The 23641-nt window shown below is 41.2% G+C and overlaps 1 protein-coding gene across 1 annotated transcript in view; it reads left to right on the plus strand.

The window, feature by feature from the left end:
• Positions 1–23641, plus strand: part of LOC124622658 (guanine nucleotide exchange factor DBS-like) — a 199165-nt gene that overhangs the window by 20890 nt on the left and 154634 nt on the right. Inside the window, exons 3-5 of the mRNA XM_047148453.1 lie at positions 4925–5015; positions 13176–13289; positions 23252–23368. Coding sequence (XP_047004409.1) covers positions 4925–5015; positions 13176–13289; positions 23252–23368 — 322 coding nt within the window. The remainder of the gene's footprint in view (positions 1–4924; positions 5016–13175; positions 13290–23251; positions 23369–23641) is intronic.

Consider the following 23641-nt stretch of genomic DNA (forward strand, 5'->3'; position numbering starts at 1 on the left):
TGTGGCTGTGCTATCCTTGGGATCCTTGAATCTGGGGGAAGAGATACAGAAGGATCACCATGCACATGACAGCGGCGAATTCGACTGTGATGTTAGCACTGCAATCCATCTGTGCCTGATATGAGATACATCCATGCGTCAAGTTGACAAGGGATCTTACCTCGTGCCCACTGTCTGCTGCTGCCAAAAACCCTGAAAAAAAAAACAATATTATGCAGTGCGAAGTGATACTTGTGGCCTTCCTTCACCGCTGGGTGCTGAGGAGGGTGGAGCAATGTCTAATGGCAGCAGCCGTGAAGAAATTCTGCCGGCAGTGGTCCATCTCATGGATGCGAGTGATAGGAGGCGAGAAACAGTTGCAATGCTTGAGCTCTAGGTTGTGTGGTGTGAAGTTTGTCAATTTGCTGGTTGAAGTTTCTGACAAAATGTTCCACTTCGCCATTTGACTGTGGATGGGACGGGGCACTAGTTAGATGCTGTATGCCATTGCATTCACAGAATGTCTCAAATTCGTGTGATGTGAACTAAGGGCCTTTGTCCGACACTATGGCTTCAGGCAAAACTTTGAGGCAAAACATAGAGGACAACACCTGAACTGTGCTCTGTGACATTGTCAAGTTCATTGGCACAGCAAAAGGAATCTTGATATAAGAGTCCACCACAATCAACCAACAAATTTTCCCAAAAGAACCCACAAAGTCTATGTGCACATGTTGCCATGGTGGTTGCGATTTAAGCCAAGCAGAGAATTTTTGTGGCAGAGTGAAATGATTTTCGTACATGTGTGACACTGTGACGTCATCTGTTCTATTTGGGTGTCCATACCCTGCCAAATACAGTGTCGACACGGTAACTGTTTCATATGAACAATCCGCCAGCGTCTTTGGTGAAGTGAGTGCAACACTTCTTTTTGGAAAGCTTTGGGGATCAACACACATGACTGTCCACTGTCATTTTGAACAAGAATGATACCTTGCTGTATAGTGAGGATATGACGATGTGCAAAGTATTGGCGCACTACAAAGTTCTACGTGCTATGCAATGAGCGAGGCCAAGATGTGCGAATGTATTTTAGCAAAATGTTTGAAGTTCAGAGGAAAGGATTGAAGCAATTCAGCATCATGAGCATCGATGTAACAACAAGAGCCAGGAGAAGTGTCAATGTTCGTAATAGGCCCAAGTGGAAGAAGTGAAAGTGCGCCCGCATTACCATATTGAGCTGTCGGACGATACACAATCTCGTACAGATATTGAGACAACAACAAAGCCCATCTTTGCAATTTTTGAGCAGTTCATACAGGAGCCGGCTTCATCGAAGGAAACAAGAACTGCAATGGATTGTGATCTGTTACTAAGTAGAATTTTCTGCCATACACATAGTGGTGGAATTTGGTGACACCATACACAATAGCCAATGCCTCTTTCTCAATTTGTGAATAGTTACAATGAGCTTTGAACAACACTTTTGATGCAAAAGCAATAGGCCCGTCTTTATCACCAAATCTATGTGAAAGCACTGCACTGATTCCGTAAGAGGAAGCGTCGACTTGCAACACAACTGGTTCGTCAGGAACAAAGTGAACCAAGCCTCAATCACTGAGAAATACATCATTAAGTTTTTGAAAAGCTTCTTGGCACTCATCTGTCCAAACAAAGGGGTGTTCTTGTGATGAAATTGAGCTGCGATTTGTGCGACATCGGTATGAACTGGATATGAGAGTTCATTTTCCCTAAGAGTGACTGCGAGTGTGTGAAATTGCGAGGAACTGGCAGATCACATATGGCTAACAGATGTGACTGAAGAGGATGTACACCTTGACTGTTTATGACATAACCAAGATACTGCAACTCAGATTTAAAAAAGATTGCACTTGACCAGTTTACACTTTAGTCCTGCATCAGATAACACACAAAACAAAGCATGCAAATTTGCAATATGTTCTTCAGGTAGCGACCTGATATGACAGTATCATCCAAATAGTTTGAACAATTTGATACTTGCACACAGTTTGAGATTCTTCATCTAGTGGTATTTGAAGTTACATGTTGCTCAAATTAATTTTTAAAAGTAGCGATGCGTGCCTGATCTGACCACAAGATCCTCTGGGAATAGCAATGGATAAGTATCAATCGCAATTTGTGGGTTGACTGTAGACTTCAATTGACCACAGAGGGCAATGCAACCTGAAAGTTTGGGGAGCAAAACCAGTGGACTTGCCCATTGCTAGCTTGTATGGGTGCAATAGCTCTGCTATCTTGCAATTCTTTAAGTTCAGCAGCCACTTTGTCCCATAATGCAATGGTTCAGGCAAAATTTTGGCTAAGCATTGTCTTTCAGAGTAGTATGTGCAACAAAATTGTTAGCCTTGCCAAACAATTCAGAAAAGACTTCTGAGAATTGTTTCAGCAAGCTAGATACACTGTCTCTGGCATTGAATTCAGTCACTGTCAACACATTGTCCTAACTTTGGGAAAAAAAAAAAAAAAAAAAAAAGAAAAAAATCAAAGCCAAATATCCAAATATGTTCTGACAATCGCATGATTGTAGCATAGGGAAAGTCACAGTTCGCGTGTACGAGTGATACAGGCAGGCAAAGTACATTTTTCGATAATGGGAATATCTTGGCCATTATAAACTGTGAGGAGTGTGCTAGTTTTAGACAGGCGTGGGGAGCCTAACAGTTCATGTGTGTTAAGATTCAGCAATGTAACAGAGGCACCAATGACCAACTGAAATTTCACATGATTTCCACTAAGATGCAAGTGAACAAAAAGTTTGTTGGACTGGCGTAGTGCTGAAGAAACTGTTTGCTTGTTAGTTTTGCTGATGCCTGCAGCAGGATATGAATACACTGCATTGATGACATAGGCCTTGTGATGAGATCTTTGTGAGTGGGTTCAAATGGCTCTGAGCACTATGGGACTTAACGTCTATGGTCATCAGTCTTTGTGAGTGGGCAGAATTCCAATGTTTGTCCTGATGCAAATCTACGGATTGTATGTGACCTTTCTATCCAAGGCATAACACTGTGCTTGTCTGGATGGGCAATCTTGGTGTTTATGCTGTGAATAGCATCGAGGACATGACTTAATTCTATTCACTGACGTAGCTGCCTCTTTAGAGAAAAGTTTACGCGGCTTGGCACGTGCGTGCAGTTGCTGCATACAGGGCCGGTCATGAACAAGGGATGACTCAACCCAACAAATTGGTGACTGCTCAAATTTACAGCTGCCATGGCACCTGAATCGTACTGATCTGGAATTGCACTATGTGACAAAATGAGGGATCTGACTGTTTCAAAATCTGTTATTGATGGTTGACATCAGTTGCATTCTACATGATCGCATATTCTGCAAATCCATTACCCACTCGAGATAAGTTTGTTCTGACCTTTTCTTGTAACAAAAGAATTGGTACCTAGCTGCCACCAAATTCATATGTTGGTCATAATTGTTAGTGAACCTACAAACTGGAGTGGTGTTAGGAAACAATTTCTGAATGAGGCGAAAGACTGCACTTCTTGCTGTTGACAAAAAGTAATGTAGTTTCACAGTACCTGATACTTTGTGAGCAATGATGTGGGCTTCATAATGTTGCAACCACTCGAGCCATTCCTCTTCTTTTTCATTAAACTGGCAAAAAGGCAGTATGGCACTTTGAGCAACAGTTGCGGCATGTTGTGCTGTGTTTGTTGCTTGGTTGGCGAGTAACTGCTTTACTGTGTTTAGAAGGGTTGCAATCTGCTGCGTCTAAAACTGAAATGTGTGTTAGCTGCATTGCATCTATCACTTGCAGCTGAGGCGCCTGAGCACGGCGTGGAATGGTTGGGTTGCTCAGTATGGAATGGGCAAATGCAATAGATCGACAATGCAAGCAATAAAAATAAGCACACAAGCAAAGAAAATTTCTGCAATACCCACCTGAAAACACTGAAGAAAAAACACTATAAGAGACACTGTTAGAACATGTAAACACACCCCTGCAAAAAAGAAACAAGGTAGAATTAAGGCGCCAACAAAACACAAAAGCCCACGACAAAACAAAACAGACAAAACAAGTGGCAGCTGATGGCTAGGGGCTCGAATATTAACAGGTTGTCACTATGCTATTTGTTCACCTCGTCACCAATGTTGTTATGTCTAGGAATCCTGCATACTTGGTTCACTAGACAAACAATCAAACAACTCATATTAATGAGTTTTATTACAATAAGGCAAGATACAATTACTTAACTTTGATAGATGTGTCGCAAGCAAAGGGCGAGGTACAAAATAATCAGTTTCCTTCAGTATAGGCAAACACAAGTCAGTGCTACATTGAGATTCCTAACGAAGTGGCTAATGTTGACGCTGCTATCAAAGTGACCTGCCACCTGTTGGGCATGGTGCTTATGTCGTCTTCACGTAGGGGCCGCTGCTGTCACATTGGAGGGAGGTTGGTGAGTGCATGATTGGCTGACTTCCTCTCATAGCCTTCTCTTCCCTGTTACTCCTGACTGGTGTGTCAGTGCTGACTTTATGCTGTAATACCAATAGTGGGGAAATGAGTATGATACTATATATTTATGTTCTATGACGATAGCTGGAAACATGTCATTTGAATACAAACTGATGTTACAAAATGTAATAGCAAACAGAAATTTTGCAGGTCACCAAATGCACTAAGTGAGCACTTTCTTTATTGAAATCCTTTGTATATATCTAAATATTCTGTGTTTCCTTAATAAACTTTTCTTTAAAGTAATTGCTTCTACTCTCTTACTTTCTTTAAATTTGTAATAAGAGATGATAAAATATAATGCAACAAGAACATGTGAATATTCCACACGCACCATTAAAAACTGAATCCTGTCTGATGTAATTTGCTGTCTGTTAATTTTGTAGCACATACAGGTTTTAGTAGATGCATTGATTTTTGTTCCAGAATGCAGGAGGCTGATGTTGGCTTTGTTTTGGTTGTGGATCGTCGTAATGACAAATGGAGTTCTGTGAAGGCCGTCCTTCTGAAAATCTCAGTGAGTTGATAATATTTTCTCAGAAGGATGTAGGAAGAATCTGAAACTTCAGTAATGGACATTTGCAAATTCCTGTGTGTTAAGTACAGATAATACAAATATATTAATAATGTCATTACAGTAAAGATGACTCTCCTTCTCTCTCTTTGTATATTATTTACATTTTTTGTCTGTGGATTATTTAATGTTCCTGGTTTGTTGTCAGAACAGATTTATTACATTTTATTGAGAAAGAATACCTATTTTATCAGTTGTTTAGATTCTGATGCACCAAATCTAGATCAGTTATAATCTGTTGTAACTCAACCATTTCTTCCACTAGGACTTAAAAACCATCTTTTGCCATCCGTTAAAATGAGAAATATCCTTTCCAAAATTATTCTTACAGTCTCAAAGTTCTATTTTTCCCTAGACCCAATCTGCTTTCTTGACACCTGTTTTATCCTCCTGTTACCTGTGCTTCCAAGCCCTATACCACAAGGGTTTACTCCTTTGACTGTCTTACACCAGCATTGCCTACCATCTCCTACTGACCTGTAACTGCCATCTCTCTGACTGAGAAGTAGAGCTGTGTGAGAACAGGTACACCATCTGTCAGTTCTGCTACAGTTTATGTGCAGCATTATATGTGGGCATTGTTAGATTTGCTTTCATTAGCGTATACTGGTAGATCCTAGTCACAGGTAAATGTGATCTTGCAGATGCAGAGTATGTTCTTCAGTGTAATATAATGAATTCACAACTCATGTTATATACATTTCACACCCTCACCCTATACCTCCCCTACACCTCTTTTCTTCTTCACCTCAGTAACCACTCCACTTAGAATTGCATGTGTTTTGACAGGACATTAAGCCCTAAGGCTGTTCCATCATGAATTAAATGAATAATTTGGTTGCCACAAGGTTGATCCTTGTAGATACGTTGGTTCTGAAAGAGGAGTTGTTCAGTCTCCTGAAAAATCATTGTACACGAGCACAACTTCTTCCCACAATTCGGAAAATACAAGATGTGTGTGAAACATTTGGTGAATAATCTCAGAAAATAAAGGAAACAAGACATACAACAAAATACGAGGGTTATTCCAAAAGTAAGGTCCGGTTATAAAAAAAAATCAAAACTAAAATGTTTTTTCAAAACAATTGTTTTATTTACATTCCTTACATCTTTATCTATTTTTCTACATAACTTCCATACTTATTTAAACATTTGTCACATCGTTCAACAAGCTTTTGAATGCCCATGTTATAGAAATCGGCCGCCTGTGACGATAACCAGTCCTTAACTGCTTCTTTCACTTCATCATCTGTGTCGAAGCGCTTGCCGCCGAGAAACTCCTTTAAGTAACGGAACAGGTGGAAATCACTTGGCGCCAGGTCCGGACTGTAAGGAGGATGGTCCATCTGTTCCCATCCAAATTTCTTGATCAGAGCTTGCGTTTCATTTGCAGTGTGGGGTCTGGCATTGTCATGCAACAACAAGATTCCAGACGACAAAAGACCACGTCGCTTATTCTGGATTGCACGTCGAAGTTTAGTCAGAGTAGCGCAGTAGGCGGCTTTATTAATCGTTGTTCCTCTCTCCATAAAGTCGACTAACAATACTCCACGTCTATCCCAGAACACAGTCGCCATAACCTTACGTGTTGAGATTGTCTGCTTTGCCTTGACCTTGACTGGCGATGACGTGTGACGCCATTGCATTGACTGACGTTTAGACTCTGGAGTGATGTGAGAAACCCATGTCTCATCCCCTGTGACAACATTGTCTAAAAGACTGTCACCTTCCTTATGATATCGCTCCAAAAAATCAAGAGCAAAAGCCATTCTTTTCATTCGTTGGGGCTCAGTAAGCAGCCTGGGAACCCAACGGGCACACAATTTGTGAAACTTCAAATGTTCAGACACAATTCTGTACAAAGTTGTTCTACTCACATTCGGAAAATGCATGTCTATGTCTGTAATAGTGAATCGGCGATCTTCACGAATTTTTTTGTCAACCGCATTGACCAAATCGTCTGAAATCACTGATGGTCGGCCACACCGTGGTTCATCGTGCACATTATCCCGTCCTTCATTAAAAGCTCGCACCCACTTGCGCACTTTACTGTCGCTCATTATGTTAGGACCGTGCACTTCAGTAATCTGCCGATGGATTTCCGCCGCTGAATTGTTTCTTGCAGACAAAAACCGTATCACTGCCCTTACTTCACAATCGGCGGGCTGATCAATTGTCTTAAACATTGTAAAGTGACACTGTGAACTACACTCAGCAACAGTAACAAAACGAATGGCGGCGTTTGACGCGCAAGGCTTGCCGGGAGTCGGCGCGCATGCGTGTTTTGTCATTGGCGCCAAATTTCAATAGTTACGGCGAATCGGACCTTACTTTTGGAACAACCCTCGTACCTTTACTGGCCTTCAAGGTAATAACTCTTATCCCCAACACGCTTCTGAAATTGGTTGTAAAGCTATTGGAAATTGCTAGCAAACTCTTCTTGTGGAATGACTCGAGGAACCATGGTCACACATTGTTGGATATCTGCAATGTCTGTGACCATTCCTGAACAATATTGCTTATACTGGGTTTGCTTATACTCAACTCCTTTGCTCTCATTCACAAAGACAGCCACTGGTCATCTACAAGCACCCATATTCCTCTCATTGTAAAATGATGCAACGTGTTAACATAAAGTTTTGCTTCATGCAAGTTTACAGTGTTGAAGCAGTGAGTATAAAATGCTGGTTTACAAGCTTTAGGAAGAGCTGCATTTGAGTCGATAAGCACAATCCCAGACAGCACTGAATCAGTGCGGTGTACATTTACAGATGATTGGCGGCTGTCTTTGAGAATATCAGAAGGGTTTAACATAAGCAAAGGCAGTATAAGCATGATTGTTCACGAACATTCACAGATGTTGTGGATATCCATCATTGCATGACTATAATGTCTTGAATGATTCCACAAGAAATGTGTGTTGACAGTTGCCGACAGCTTTGTCACTGATGTCAGAAATGTGTTGTAGCTAATGGTGATTACTATGAAGGCCAGTAAAGGGATTTTGTTTCTAACTGTTGTTTCCGTTATTTTCTGAAACCTTTCACCCAATTTTTCGGACACAACTTGTGTGTTAAATTCAACATCACAGGATTCTTAGTACCTTCCTCAAGTTCTAGACATGATTCTCCTGTTTAAAAAGAAAAACTGAAATTTCCACTCTCACTGTGGCACAATTGAAAAATTGGGCAGTCTTTTATGAGCTTCCTCTTAAGCATTTTTCCATTTCAGAATTACCTTGGAAACTCATTGAATGAGAAAGATAATTTAGAATGATCAGTCACATAATATGTTTGTTGTACATATCAGTGGGAGGATTCTAGTGTGCGTATAAAACTACGTGAACTGAAGAATGTATTTCGCTCATAGAAAACAAATCAGATTAGTGCTGATGCCCTTGTATGAAGAATTACCATTCAGCATGAAATGAGCCCCAAATCCTTCAACATACATTATCACTTGCACATATACAATTCATATTCTCAGTCTCTTGGCAAGTTGTAGCATCATTCAGCTGATCCAGACTCATGTCAGAATCATTTGATAAATACTTCAGTCATGCGTGTACAAGCCTCCCTGGTCGTCTTACCTGAAATGTATTGAACACATTTTGAATGCTGTGAAGAGGGATGTGCATATTTTGGATCCTGGTTCAACCACTCTCGCAGAGCTGTGGGTTGATAATAATGGAACAGTAAGCCTGTGACATGGTGTTTTGTGAAGGCAGTGTTATGATGTGTCACTACCATAGCGCATCTGATGCCAGAGCAAACTTTCTACAGATTTTGACATGTTTAGTTTGCCATGGTAGTTGATAAGACATACGTGTATAGCTTTCAGCCAAAACAAAAACAAACAGGCGCGCACACACACACACACATACACACACACACACACACACACACATACACACATGACTGCCAACTCCAGCAGCTCAGTCTGGAATGCAACATCACATGGGATGCAAGCAGCAGTCTGGAGAGGGTGGTGAAGAAGGGGGGGGGGGGGGGGAAGGAAGGGATGAATTCTGTCTGGCAGTGTGTGCAGGGACTAAACTGCCAACAGTCATAGTGTCAGGAGGTTGTAGGGCAGGGAGGTTGGGAAAAAAGGAGCAAAAATGGAAGGGAGTGGAGAAAGACAGGTGGATGCATTGGCAGAGGGCTAAAAATAAACAGGGTTGGGAGTTGAGTATGGGAAGTAAATGATAGGTCAGAGGGGGTAAAAACTATTAGGTGAAGGGTTTGGGCAAAGTATGTTACCATAAGTTGAGGGTGGGATAATGATGGGAGTGGAGAATATGTTGTAAGGATAACTCCCATCTGTGCAGTTCAAAAAAGTTGGTGGTGGAGGGAAAGATCCAGATGACCCGGCTAGTGAAGCAGCCATTGAAATCAAGTGTGTTATGTTCAGTTGCATGCTGTGCCACAGGGTGATATACTTTGCTCTTGACCTCAGTTTGGCGGTGGCCTTTCATCCTGGTGGACAGCTGGTTGATAGTCATACCAATACAAAAAGCTGTGCGATGACTGCAGCAGAGCTGGTAAGTGACATAGCTGCTTTCACAGGTGGCCCACTCCGGATGGAGTAGGATAAGCCTGTAATAGGACTGGAATAGGTAGGAAGTGCTTGGTGGTGGAATAGGCATGTTTTGCACCTGGGTCTTCTATAGGGATATGACCCTTGTGGGAAGGTATTGGGAGTGGCATGGGGATAGACTGAGATGTTGTGAAGGTTGGATGGGCAATGGAAAACCACTTTGGGAGAGGTGGAAGCCATCTTGGGTCGGATGTTCCTCATTTCAGGGCATGATGATAGATAATCAAAGCCCTGGTGAAGGATGTGTTTCAGTTGTTCCAGCAAAACTTTCCTGCTGGGTGATGAGGAGGACACTCATTTGTGGCTAGTTCTTGGGGGTGGTGGAAGGATTGGGGGTATGAGTGGAAATGGCACAAGAGATCTGGGGGATAGTGCCTGCCTGTGAAGGCCTTGGTGAGACCCTCAGCATACGGAGCAAGGGAGTTTTTTCACTGCAGATATGCCATCCCCTGGTAGCCAGGCTATACTGTCCCCACACACTCAACCCAACTGTTTCCACCCCCTCCGTCCTATCACCTCCTCCAGATTCTCATTTTCCAACCCTGTTTATTTGCAGCCCTCTGCTAATGCATCTGTCTGTCTTTCCCCACCCTTTTCCATTTTTGCTGCTTTTTTCCCCATCTCCCTATTCCACAACCTCCTGACACTGCGCATGTTGGCAAGCTAGTCCCTGCACACTCTGGCAGACAGTGTTCATCTCTCTTCCCACCTGTACACTACGTGCATGCGTATGTGTGTGTGTTTTACTGATGGAGGCTGTGGCCGACAGAAGCTATATGTGAGTCTGTCTTAATTGTGTGTCCCCAACTTGACATGGCTTCTTTGTGCTAAGTAGCGATCTGTCTTTTCCTACTTTGTTGATATTCCTACCAGGATTTTCCATTACTTGACCCAAGATTGTGGTTACACAGTGAGAGACATTTTTCACGTTTGCAATTCTGGTGTACATTAGATCTACAGTTACATCTGATGCAAAGGTGAGTTAAATACAGTAACAAGATGGCGACCTAGTTCTAGATGAAAGAGCACAAGTCAGATGACAGTGATGATATTGAGTGTGGTTTTAATGATGAATACAGGTTATCTTCTAGTTAATTAATTAGTGAAGATACATTTTATATTTAATATTACATAACTTCGTTAAGAAAAAGATGTTATTGTACAATTATATGAAATTAAGGTTATGTGCAAAAGTGAACTAACTGCTTGAGTGTGTGCTGTTGACACCATCTAGGTTGGAAAGTAGCAGAATACACACTCCTGTTGATAAAGCTTTGTCCCAAAGTGATTATTGCAGCAGTTCAATTTTATAAACATTAGGAATGTAGTATGTTCACACCAGTAAATAAGAAATGCAAAAGATTATCATTTTCATTGTAAATCTGTTGGCAAGACACACAAGAAAACAGTTGACATATTTAGAAGGAAAACCAAATCTTTAAGTACATTTGACAAAGCTTGTGAAAATGTGAAGGCTTTTGCAGATATAAATTAAGAAAAAAAATGTGTCATTGATAGGTTGAACTTTCAAGGATAACAATGCAAAAAGACAAATGGGAAGCAATAAAAGGTGAATGCACTGGACTGACACGTGATCTACAGAAGACAGTTTCACTCCCAAAAGCTCCTAATGGTACTGTATAACAATGAAAACAACCAGTTTTTGACAGTAGTTGGATAGATAAAAAGTCTACTCACCAAGCGGTGGCAAACCACACGTAAAAGGAGGTCATACTTAGGCAAGCTTTCGGAGCCATGAGGTGCATCACAATCAGCGAAAATAAGCCAAGTGTAATACAGTTTCTGAACTTCCCAGCAGTCCCCTGAAATTCAAATTTACCAGGAAAAAACTACTTATAAATGTAAAGAAGGAAAACGTAGACATAGTCGATGTTACGCTACGTTACCCTAGTTCACAACTATTTTTGCAAGAACTTACTAAGTACTACTCAGATTGTTGGAGATCCATATCAATCCATCTCAATAGATCAGTGAGAATCCTCAAAATTATACTTAAAATATACAAGAGATTGTCTCTTAATAGCACACAACATAGTCCTTAGTTGAATGAAACAATATTGTTTTATGCAGGGTACTATAATAAGGGAAGATGGCACTACAGATGTAGGCAGTACATTGCTTTGAAGCCGGCGCCGCTATGTTAGATGCCCTGAAACAATAGAACAATAGCAGAGTACTGTTTATGATTGCTTCATGTCCTTAATTTCTGTCATATGCACACAACAGTTGTTTTAGATAGAAAATATGACTGCTTTCATGAGTAACAGCATCAAGAAAGCATTCTCAGCATTTTTCTGGTCTTAAGTGTGTATTTGATCCAGTAATATGGCACATTTCATCTCATTAAAGTAATTTTCTTTTTGTGATCCATTTTGAATAAGCAAGAAGAGAAGTATGTGATGTGAAAACACTGCTTTAGTAATCCAATATTTTCCTGATGTTTTCGTCAGTCTTAAAAATGCTAAGAGAGATTTTGCTATGTTTTGTCAATTTACAATATTTCCTTCTCACTGTGTTCATTCTGAGAGCTTATCAGGTTGGTCTGATAGGAAATATAAAGTCAGATGACAGAAATAAAACCACTACAGTAAAAGTAAATAGCAAAACAAAAATTTATATGTCTGCTTGTGTCTGTATGTGTGGATGGATATGTGCGTGTGTGCGAGTGTATACCTGTCCTTTTTTCCCCCTAAGGTAAGTCTTTCCGCTCCCGGGATTGGAATGACTCCTTACCCTCTCCTTTAAAACCCACTTCCTTTCGTCTTCCCCTCTCCTTCCCTCTTTCCTGATGAGGCAACAGTTTGTTGCGAAAGCTTGAATTTTGTGTGTATGTTTGTGTTTGTTTGTGTGTCTATCGACCTGCCAGCGCTTTTGTTCGGTAAGTCACCTCATCTTTGTTTTTATATATAAAACAAAAATTTATGTTTATAAAAGAAAATATCACTTGAATGAGTCCACAAACAAATCAGATGTGATTCCGTTATGTTTTAGAGTATAATCAGAATTTTTATTTCCCCTTTAAATTACACAAACTGGCATTTTTAATCAAAGCTGTAGCATCATAAGCTAATGTTTGGGGCAGCTGTCATTTGTGTCATTTGTGCATGGTTTTTACAGGTAATATCTATGTTGAGACAGTGTTGTTCTTCAATTTCCATTTCTTGTAATTGCCGTATCTCTTATAGGCCGTTGATGTCTGATTTCTGTGAAAAGCAAATATGTCACATTGAATAAATGTTAATCTGTTGAATGTCATTTAGTGTTCTCAATACTCCAACTGATTTTTTTCTGTGGCTGAACATCAGAGATTAATTTCTTGAAGCATGCAATTTGTTCTTGGTCATTGTGGCATATAACTCTCCGATTATGATTGAGGAAGATTACTGTGGCTGTGTGTGTTGCACCTTCATTTTAATGTAATTTTTTATATTTTTCTCTAAAGTTCTTTAATTTAGAAACTAAAGAAGAATTTGTTTACCATTTTAGGGCTTTTTCCCTGGCCTAATACATGTGGCATATGTTTTACGGCCAGTTGGTTTTCTTCAGAAGGCTATTTTGGAATTTACCAATAAACTGTCAAAGGATGAGTTCAAATTCAAGGTAATTATGAACTATATTAGGCTGTTTGGCACATCTCATATTTTTGTGCATATTTGACTAGTTCCATGTCAGCTAGTAAAAAGATGTTGAATGAAGTTGCAATTTATTATCTTTTGTAATGGTTTAAATCAGAAATGTCACTTATTTTTGTTGTAACAATATGAGACTGACTTACAGTGTTATTGCATGTGAAGCTAGACCAGTAATGACAGTGAAACAACAAAGCTAAATGTTGTAGTTAACCCCATTGTGAAGTGAAGACTTTAATGTGCTCGGCACTAAAGGATTGTCAGTTTTTCAGGTCTGCTATAATATGTAATTAGAGAGTTAAGTTTCCTGCCCCTTGTGCTTCCATGTTCATTGTGTTCTTATTTTTTGAACAACAGAGATTTAGGTCTAAATGCTTGAACTGAATTATAGCTGTTTTGGTTTATGTTAAACCCTCCATAGTACAACCATTCAGTTCCGTAATACACTTGCCTTCTACTACCCATTACTCTGACTTATTTGCAGCATGAATTAATCAGAAGTATTTACAACCTGAAACATTTTGTGTATGTGAAAAATGTGTAGATGTATGATCTGACTCCTTGGGGATATGAGATAGAGGGCAGGAAAAAGAAGACAACTCATGACTGCTCCTGTTAAGTATTGTATAGAGGCTGCAAGAAGACTTATGGTGTAGAGGCTTTGTTAAGAGTTCATGGTGGTTGTTCATTGCTCGATTAGAGGAGGAGGAAAATCTGATAAAGTATACTGGTTCCCTAGCAAGTTTTGTACTAGCAGCTAAAGTGGCATTTACTTTAGAAGAGAGGTGAGCTATCAGTAATGTAATGAGACACTTCTGTGTTAAACACATTCTTAATGTTGTGATTGTGGCTAATGGAGATGGTTTACAGTGCAATCGATGAGGGTAATTGCAGCTTACCCGTAAAACAACCTTGCTAGACTCAAAAATTAAAAAGAATCTGCTCAACAATGTAGAGAAAGAATGATTGCTACTTACCATAAAAAAAAAAAAAACACGTTAAGTTACAGACAGGCTCAATTAAAGGACACTTACACAAAATTTACAGCCACAGCCTTCATCAGCAAAAGAAAAGGACACACCATTCATACACACAAGCAAGCACACCTCACCCACACATGATCGTCAAATCGAGCAGCTTGGGCCAGAGTGCAAGTATCATGTGGGATGGAAGCTGCAATCTGGAAGGGCCAGGGAAAGGAAATGGGTAGCTGTGTACAGGTGGGGAGAGAGAGGAACATTGTATGACAGAGCATACAGGGACTAGAATGCCAACAGATGAGTGTGTGGAGGTTGCGGGGCTGGAAGGTGGGGAAAAAAGGATCAAAAAAAGGAGAGGAGCGAGGAAAGACGGGTGGGTGGATGGGTGCATTGACAGAGGGCGGCAAACAAAGACGGTGGGATATGGGAATGGGGAGAATATGACAGAATGAAAAGGTGGAAACTATTGGGTGGAGGGAGTGGGGACAATATGTTACTGTGGGTTGAGGTTGGGATGACTACTTGAGTGGAGAATGTGTTGTAAGGATAACTCCCACCTGCACAGTTCAGAAAAGCTGGTGGCAGAGGGGAGGATCCAGATGGCTCGGGTAGGAAAGCACCCATAGAAATCAAACATGTTATGTTCAGCTGCGTGTTGTGCCAGAGGGTGATCTACTTTGCTCTTGACCACAGTTTTTCAGTGGCCTTTCATCTTGGTGGACAGTTGGTTGGTAGTCATAACAATATCAAAAGCTGTGCAATGATTGCAGCAGAGCTGGTAAATGACGTTGCTGCTTTCATAAGTTGCCCGACAGCTGATGGGGTAGGATAAACCTGTGGCAGGACTGGAATAGGAAGTGCTGGGTGGTGGATTTAGCTGGTCTTGCACCTGTGTGTTCCACAGGGGTATGATACTTTTGGCAGTGGGTTGGGATTGGGAGTGGCATAGGGATGGAGTACAATGTTGTGGAGATTGGGTGGATGACAGAGCACCGATTTAGGAGGGATGGGAAGGATCACGGATAGGATATCCCTCATTTCAGGGCATGATTATAAGTAATCAAAGCCCTGGTGAGCGATTTAGTTCAATAGGTAATGAAAACCCTCATAATGGGTGTGGTTCAGCTGTTCCAGTCTGGGGTAGTAAAGGTTGATTAAGGGGGCATTCCTTTGTGGCTGGTTCTTGAGGATGGTGGGAAGATTCAGGGTGCGTGGGGGCATGGGAGATCTGATGGCGGACTATGTCTGGCGAATAGTGCCCGTCTGTGAAGGCCTTGGTGAGACCCTCAGCATACAGGGCAAGGAAGTTCATGTCACTGCATATATGCCGTTCCCAGGTGGCCATGTTATATGGGTGGAATTTTTTTATTTTAAAGGGATGATAGCTGTTGAAATGTGGACAGAGGTGACGATGGAGCCATCAGATAAGAGGAGGTCAACATGTAGGAAAGTTGCACACACTGTTGAGGAGGACCAGGTGAAACAGAATGACCTGTTGAGTTGCAGATGGGCACAACAAAGACACACACATATTCACAAAAGCAAGCGAACATCGCACACACGTGACTGCAAACAGTGGCAGCTCCAAATGCAATGGCCATCTTCCCTTTCATAATATTATCTTCTAGATACATTTCCTTTGTAAAACTGTGTCATATATTTCTTCCACTTTTCGCCTTTCCCTTCCAGTATTTCTTTAATACTGGCTTGTCTTCAAAGCTCCTGATGTTCACACAGCAGCTTCTGTCTTCACCCAAAGTTCCTTCAGTTTTCCAATAGGTGGCATCTATCATTTCCATAGTTATGCATGCTGCTCGAGCTTTGCATTTCTCCACTAACCATTCCTGTCATGGCATTTTGCACTTGCTGCCACTCATTTTTCTGGTATTTGTATTCTCTTTCTCCTGCTTAACTTATGTTTGTATCAAGTTCAATTCCATGGGGAGTTTGAATGATGTTTGTACATGTGAAAGTTATATTGGGATGTTGTTCTGATCTTCAGTCCAGAGACTGGTTTGATGCAGCTCTCCATGCTAGTCTATCCTGTGCAAGCTTCTTCATCTCCCACTACCTACTGCAACCTACATCTTCTGAATCTGCTTAGTGTATTCATCTCTTGGTCTCCGTCTACGATTTTTACCCTACATGCTGCCCTCCAATATTAAATTGGTGATCCCTTGATGCCTCAGAACATGTCCTACCAACCGACCCCTTCTTCTAGTCAAGTTGTGCCACAAATTTCTCTTCTCCCCAATTCTATTCAATACCTCCTCATTAGTTATGTGATCTACCCATCTAATCTTCAGCATTCTTCTGTAGCACCACATTTTGAAAGCTTCTGTTCTCTTCTTGTCCAAACTATTTATCATCCATGTTTCACTTCCATACAAATACTTTCAGAAACGACTTCCGGACACTTAAGTCTATACTCGATGTTAACAAATTTCTATTCTTCAGAAAGGCTTTCCTTGCCATTACCAGTCGACATTTTATATCCTCACTACTTCGACCGTTGTCAGTTATTTTGCTCCTCAAATAGCAAAACTCATCTACTGCTTTAAGTGTTTCATTTCCTAATCTAATTCCCTCAGCATCATCCGATTGAATTCGACTACATTCCATTATCCTCGTTTTGCTTTTGTTGATGTTCATCTTATATCCTCCTTTCAAGACACTGTCCATTCCATTCAACTGCTCTTCCAAGTCCTTTGCTGTCTCTGACAGAATCACAATGTCATCGGCAAACCTCAAAGTTTTCATTTCTTCCCCATGGATTTTAATTCCTACTCCGAATTTTTCTTTTGTTTCGTTTACTGCTTGCTCAATACACAGATTGAAAAACATCTGGGATAGGCAACAACCCTGTCTCACTCCCTTCCCAACCACTGCTTCCCTTTCATGCCCCTCGACTCTTATAACTGCCATCTGGTTTCTGTACAAATTGTAAATAGCCTTTCGCTCCCTGTATTTTACCCCTGCCACCTTCAGAATTTGAAAGATAGTATTCCAGTCAACATTGTCAAAAGCTTTCTCTGAGTCTACAAATGCTAGAAATGTAAGTTTGCCTTTCCTTAATCTATTTTCTAAGATAAGTCATAGGGTAGTATTGCCTCATGTGTTCCCACATTTCTATGGAATCCAAACTGATCTTCCCCGAGGTCAGCTTCTACCAGTTTTTCCATTCGTCTGTAAAGGATTTCTGTTAGTACTTTGCAGCCGTGGCTTATTAATCTGATAGTTTGGTAATTTTCACATCTGTCAATGCCTGCTTTCATTGGGATTGGGATTATTATATTCTTCTTGAAGTCTGTGGGTATTTCGCCTGTCTCATACATCTTGCTCACCAGATGGGAGAGTTTCGTCAGGGCTGGCTCTCCCAGAGCTGTCTGTAGATCTAATGGAATGTTGTCTACTCCCAGGGTGTTGTTTTGACTTAGGTCTTTCAGTGCTCTGTCAAACTCTTCACGCAGTATCATATCTCCCATTTCATCTCCATCTACATCCTCTTCCCCTTCCATAATATTGTCCTCAAGTATATCGCCCTTGTATAGATCCTCTATATACTCCTTCCACCTTTCTGCTTTTCCTTCTTTGCTTAGAACTGGATTTCCATCTGAGCTCTTGATATTCATACAAGTGGTTCTCTTTTCTCCAAAGGTCTCTTAAATTTTCCTGTAGGCAGTATCTATCTTACCCCTGGTGAGATAAGCCTTTACATCCTTACATTTGTCCTCTAGCCATCCCTGCTTAGCCATTTTGCACTTCCTGTCGATCTCATTTTTGAGACATTTGTATTCCTCTTTGCCTGCTTCATTTACTGCATTTTTATATTTTCTCCTTTTAGCAATTAAATTCGATATATCTTCTGTTACCCAAAAGCTGTCCATTCTTCTTCTACTATATTTTTTTCCCCCATTCTTGTCAATCGTTCCCTAACGCTCTCCCAGAAACTCTCCACAACCTCTGGTTCTGTCAGTTTATCGAGGTCCCATCTCCTTAAATTCCCACATCTTTGTAGTTTCTTTGGTTTTAATCTACAGTTCATAAACCAATAAATTGTGGTCAGTCCACATGTGCCCCTGGAAATGTCTTACAATTTAAAACCTGGTTCCTAAATCTCTGTCTTACCATTATATATTATATCTGAAACCTTCCAGTATCTTCAGGCCTCTTCCATGTATACAACCTTCTTTCATGGTTCTTGAGCCAAGTGTTAGCTATGATTAAGTTCTGCTGTGTGCAGAATTTCTTACCCCATTCCATATTCATCTACTACGTTTCCTTCTCTTCCTATTCCTGCTGTCGAATTCCAGTCACCCATGACTATTAAATTTTCGCCTCCCTTCACTATCTGAATAATTTCTTTTAGCTTATCATACATTTCATCAGTCTCTTCGTCATCTGCAGAGCTAGTTGGCATATAAACTTGTGCTACTGTGCTAGGCGTGGGCTTTGTGTCTATCTTGGCAACAATAATGCGTTCACTATGCTGTTTGTAATAGCTTACCCGCACTCCTATTTTTTTTATTCATTATTAAACCTACTACTGCATTACCCCTATCTGATTTTATATTTATAACCTTGTATTCACCTGACCAGAAGTCTTGTTCCTCCTGCCACCGAACTTCACTAATTCCCACTATATCTAACTTTAACCTATCCATTTCCCTTTTTAAATTTTTTAACCTATTTGCCCGATTAAGGGATCTGACATTCCACACTCCGATCTATAGAACGCCAGTTTTCTTTCTCCTGATAACAATGTCCTCCTGAGTAGTCCTTGCCCGGAGATCCGATTGGGGGACTATTTTACCTCCGGAATATTTTATCCAAGGGGACACCATCATCATTGAACCATACAGTAAAGCTGCATGCCTTTGGGAAAAATTATGGCTGTAGTTTCCCCTTGCTTTCAGCCGTTCATAGTACCAGCACAGCAAGGCTGTTTTGGTTAGTGTTACAAGCCCAGGTCACTCAATCATCCAGACTGTTGCCCCTGCAACTACTGAAAAGGCTGCTGCCCCTCTTCAGGAACCACACGTTTGTCTGGACTCTCAACAGATACCCCTCCATTGTGGTTGCACCTACAGTACGGCTATCTGTATCGCTGAGGCACACAAGCCTCCCCACCAATGGCAAGGTCCATGGTTCATGGGGGGAGGGGGGGGGGGGGTTGTGATACATGTTTTTATAACTACACTCCTGGAAATTGAAATAAGAACACCGTGAATTCATTGTCCCAGGAAGGGGAAACTTTATTGACACATTCCTGGGGTCAGATACATCACATGATCACACTGACAGACCCACAGGCACATAGACACAGGCGACAGAGCATGCGCAATGTCGGCACTAGTACAGTGTATATCCACCTTTCGCAGCAATGCAGGCTGCTATTCTCCCATGGAGACGATCGTAGAGATGCTGGATGTAGTCCTGTGGAACGGCTTGCCATGCCATTTCCACCTGGCGCCTCAGTTGGACCAGCGTTCGTGCTGGACGTGCAGACCGCGTGAGACAACGCTTCATCCAGTCCCAAACATGCTCAATGGGGGACAGATCCGGAGATCTTGCTGGCCAGGGTAGTTGACTTACACCTTCTAGAGCACGTTGGGTGGCACGGGATACATGCGGACGTGCATTGTCCTGTTGGAACAGCAAGTTCCCTTGCCGGTCTAGGAATGGTAGAACGATGGGTTCGATGACGGTTTGGATGTACCGTGCACTATTCAGTGTCCCCTCGACGATCACCAGTGGTGTACGGCCAGTGTAGGAGACCGCTCCCCACATCATGATGCCGGGTGTTGGCCCTGTGTGCCTCGGTCGTATGCAGTCCTGATTGTGGCGCTCACCTGCACGGCGCCAAACACGCATACGACCATCATTGGCACCAAGGCAGAAGTGACTCTCATCGCTGAAGACGACACGTCTCCATTCGTCCCTCCATTCACGCCTGTCGCGACACCACTGGAGGCGGGCTGCACGATGTTGGGGCGTGAGCGGAAGACGGCCTAACGGTGTGCGGGACCGTAGCCCAGCTTCATGGAGACGGTTGCGAATGGTCCTCGCCGATACCCCAGGAGCAACAGTGTCCCTAATTTGCTGGGAAGTGGCGGTGCGGTCCCCTACGGCACTGCGTAGGATCCTACGGTCTTGGCGTGCATCCGTGCGTCGATGCGGTCCGGTCCTAGGTCGACGGGCACGTGCACCTTCCGCCGACCACTGGCGACAACATCGATGTACTGTGGAGACCTCACGCCCCACGTGTTGAGCAATTCGGCGGTACGTCCACCCGGCCTCCCGCATGCCCACTATACGCCCTCGCTCAAAGTCCGTCAACTGCACATACGGTTCACGTCCACGCTGTCGCGGCATGCTACCAGTGTTAAAGACTGCGATGGAGCTCCGTATGCCACGGCAAACTGGCTGACACTGACGGCGGCGGTGCACAAATGCTGCGCAGCTAGCGCCATTCGACGGCCAACACCGCGGTTCCTGGTGTGTCCGCTGTGCCGTGCGTGTGATCATTGCTTGTACAGCCCTCTCGCAGTGTCCGGAGCAAGTATGGTGGGTCTGACACACCGGTGTCAATGTGTTCTTTTTTCCATTTCCAGGAGTGTATGCTAACTCTGCATCACTACCTATAATGTACTGATAGCTGAAATCTACATCTTCAGTAAAATAACAGATGATGATATAACCGATGCTGACCTCCTTCCTGTCCTTATGGTTTTATATTTTCTCCTTTGTCAATGGAATTTAGTATCTCCTGTGTTCTCCAAGAATTTCATAAGACTTTGTCTTTTTACCTAGTTGTTTCTATGCTACCTTCACCATTCCATCTCTCAGTATTACTTATTTGTCCTATCTTTTATTTTTATTGTTGTTTCAGTCAATCATTGTTGGCCCTTTGAAACTCCAGCAACCTCTGGTGCTTTCAATTTATCCAGATTACACCTCCTTAATTTCTTAAGTTTCTTCAGTTTTACTATGCAGTGACTATTATGATCAGTCACAATATCTGGCCCTGGAAATGTTTTAAAATTTAAAATATTTGTTTCAAAATCTCTGTCTATAATCTATCTAAATCTTTCCAGTGTCTCCAGGTCTCTCCTATGTATACAAACTTCTAACATTATTCTTAAACCAAGTGTGAGAAATGGTTAAATTGTGCTCTGTGCAAAATTGCACAGACAGCTTCCCCTTTTGTTCCTTTTACCCAATCCATGCTCTCCTACTATTTAAGGGATCTGACATTCCATGCTGTGACCCATAGAATGTCACTTTTGTTTTACACATTGTCAACATCCTCCTGAGCAGTCCTTGCCAGGATATCCAAATGGGGGACTATTTTTACCTCCAGCATATATTACCAAAGAGTGTATCATGTTCAGTATGTTGTACAGTAGAGGTGCATTTCCTCAGAAAATATAATGATTGATGTTACCCTTTGCTTTCACTCGTTTGCAATACCAACTTAGTGAGGCTTTTGGTTAATGTTACAAGACCAAATCAGTCACCCAGACTCTTGCCCATGTGATTACTGAAAAGGCTGTCCCCCTTCAGGAAACTATGTTAGTTTGGCCTTTCTATAGATCCCTCTCCTATATGGCTACACCAACACTGTGGCTATCTAAGTCACACACTGCATTAAGGTCCATGGTTGTACATTGTAATTAAGAGCCAGATGGTTGCTTGAGTGGCCATGCTCTGCTTCAGCTGTTGTAATTAATGCAGGGTGTTTTTAAATTAATATTGGGGTTTTAATGCTTTATAATATTTATTATATTAAACTTACAGTTATAAACGATATGTCAAATGAAAGAGCAACTCAAGCAGTTTTACCAAGAACCTTATAAATGTTCAATGTGAGCACCATTTGTTACATGGCCATGTGACAAATGGTGCTCACATTGAACATTTATAAGGTTCTTGGTAAAACTGTTAGAGTTGCTCTTTCATATTACATATCATTTATAACTGTAAGTTTAATGTAATAAATATTATAAAGCTTTAAAATCCCGATATTCATTTACAAACACCCTGTATTTTTTTCTGTTTCTTAAATAGATTGAAAACTGAAGAGGTCATTCTTCAGATTTGGTATTCCATTTTGACGAAGCACCCTGAATTATTATGGTGTGAATATTCCAGAGATAATGTCTTTTCTTCTTTTGATTATTAAAGTAAACCTGTCCTCAACCTGAAGGCTAATTTGAACACTTGGGTGTTTTATAAGGCCTTGGCCTGTTGGAAGTGATATGTCCTTGCTTTCCTTTGACGCAGACAGTTATAGGAGGATTTGGAGTTTAACTTGGACTCTGAACCACAGTGCACTTTATAATTTTTCAGCTACATAAATTGTTGCCAGTGCTGATGGAATGATAACTGACATCAAAAATACTAGGACCAATTGTGGACTGAACTCTGGACAATTAGATTTACAAAAGGGGATTCAATGGTTTAATGTCCTATTAATGATCTCATTAGAAATGGAGCACAAGCTCTGATTGTGGGAGGATAGAGAAGAAAAACATGAGAGACCTCTCAGTGGAACCGTTCCAGTATTCAAATTAAGCAATTTAGGGAAATCTGGATGACAGAAGGGGGGATTTGAACTGTAGTCCTCTTGAATTAGTGTTTGCTTGTTAAATTGGACATGTAGTGTGATATACATTGATCAAACCATTGTGCTGAATTATTTATTTTATAACATAAAAGGTCCTAAATGGAAGAACTATTGCGTATTTCATTATGAACTATTTATTTTATAAGAACATAAAAGTCCCAAATGTAAGAAATATTGCATATTTCATTATGAACATAATCATGTATTTAGGAAGGAAAATAGCAGTATTAAAGTAACTGTCATATATAGGTAAATACAAATTATTTTACTTTAGGTAAAATTTTTAAAGGTTAAAACAACAGCAATGTAGTACTCATTTTGCAGGTCATTGTATGCAACTGTGTTGAAGATTTGCATGAGTACATTGATAAAGCACAGTTAACACCTGATCTTGGAGGAGAAATCAACTACAACCATGAGGAATGGATACAACAAAGACTTGTGAGTTTACTATTTCTTAAGTAGAACAATTTAAGATTCTTGTAGTCAGACTTCTTTGAGGGGACAGTTCATTACTGTATCATATCCTTGTCCTTTCTTTTTTATCATTGCGATGTGTTTGAATTGTAAGTCTTCATTGGTACCTTGTAGATCATTGATATTTATTTTCCATTATACCATTAATAGTGATACGGAGTTGTTTATTTTGTCAGAGTAACATGAGCAAAAAAATTATAAATACTAGCTCAATGTTGTTGAAGATCTATATGAGGA

The sequence above is a fragment of the Schistocerca americana genome, chromosome 1 (assembly GCF_021461395.2).
Source record: "Schistocerca americana isolate TAMUIC-IGC-003095 chromosome 1, iqSchAmer2.1, whole genome shotgun sequence".
Classification (NCBI taxonomy): Eukaryota; Metazoa; Arthropoda; class Insecta; order Orthoptera; family Acrididae; genus Schistocerca; species Schistocerca americana.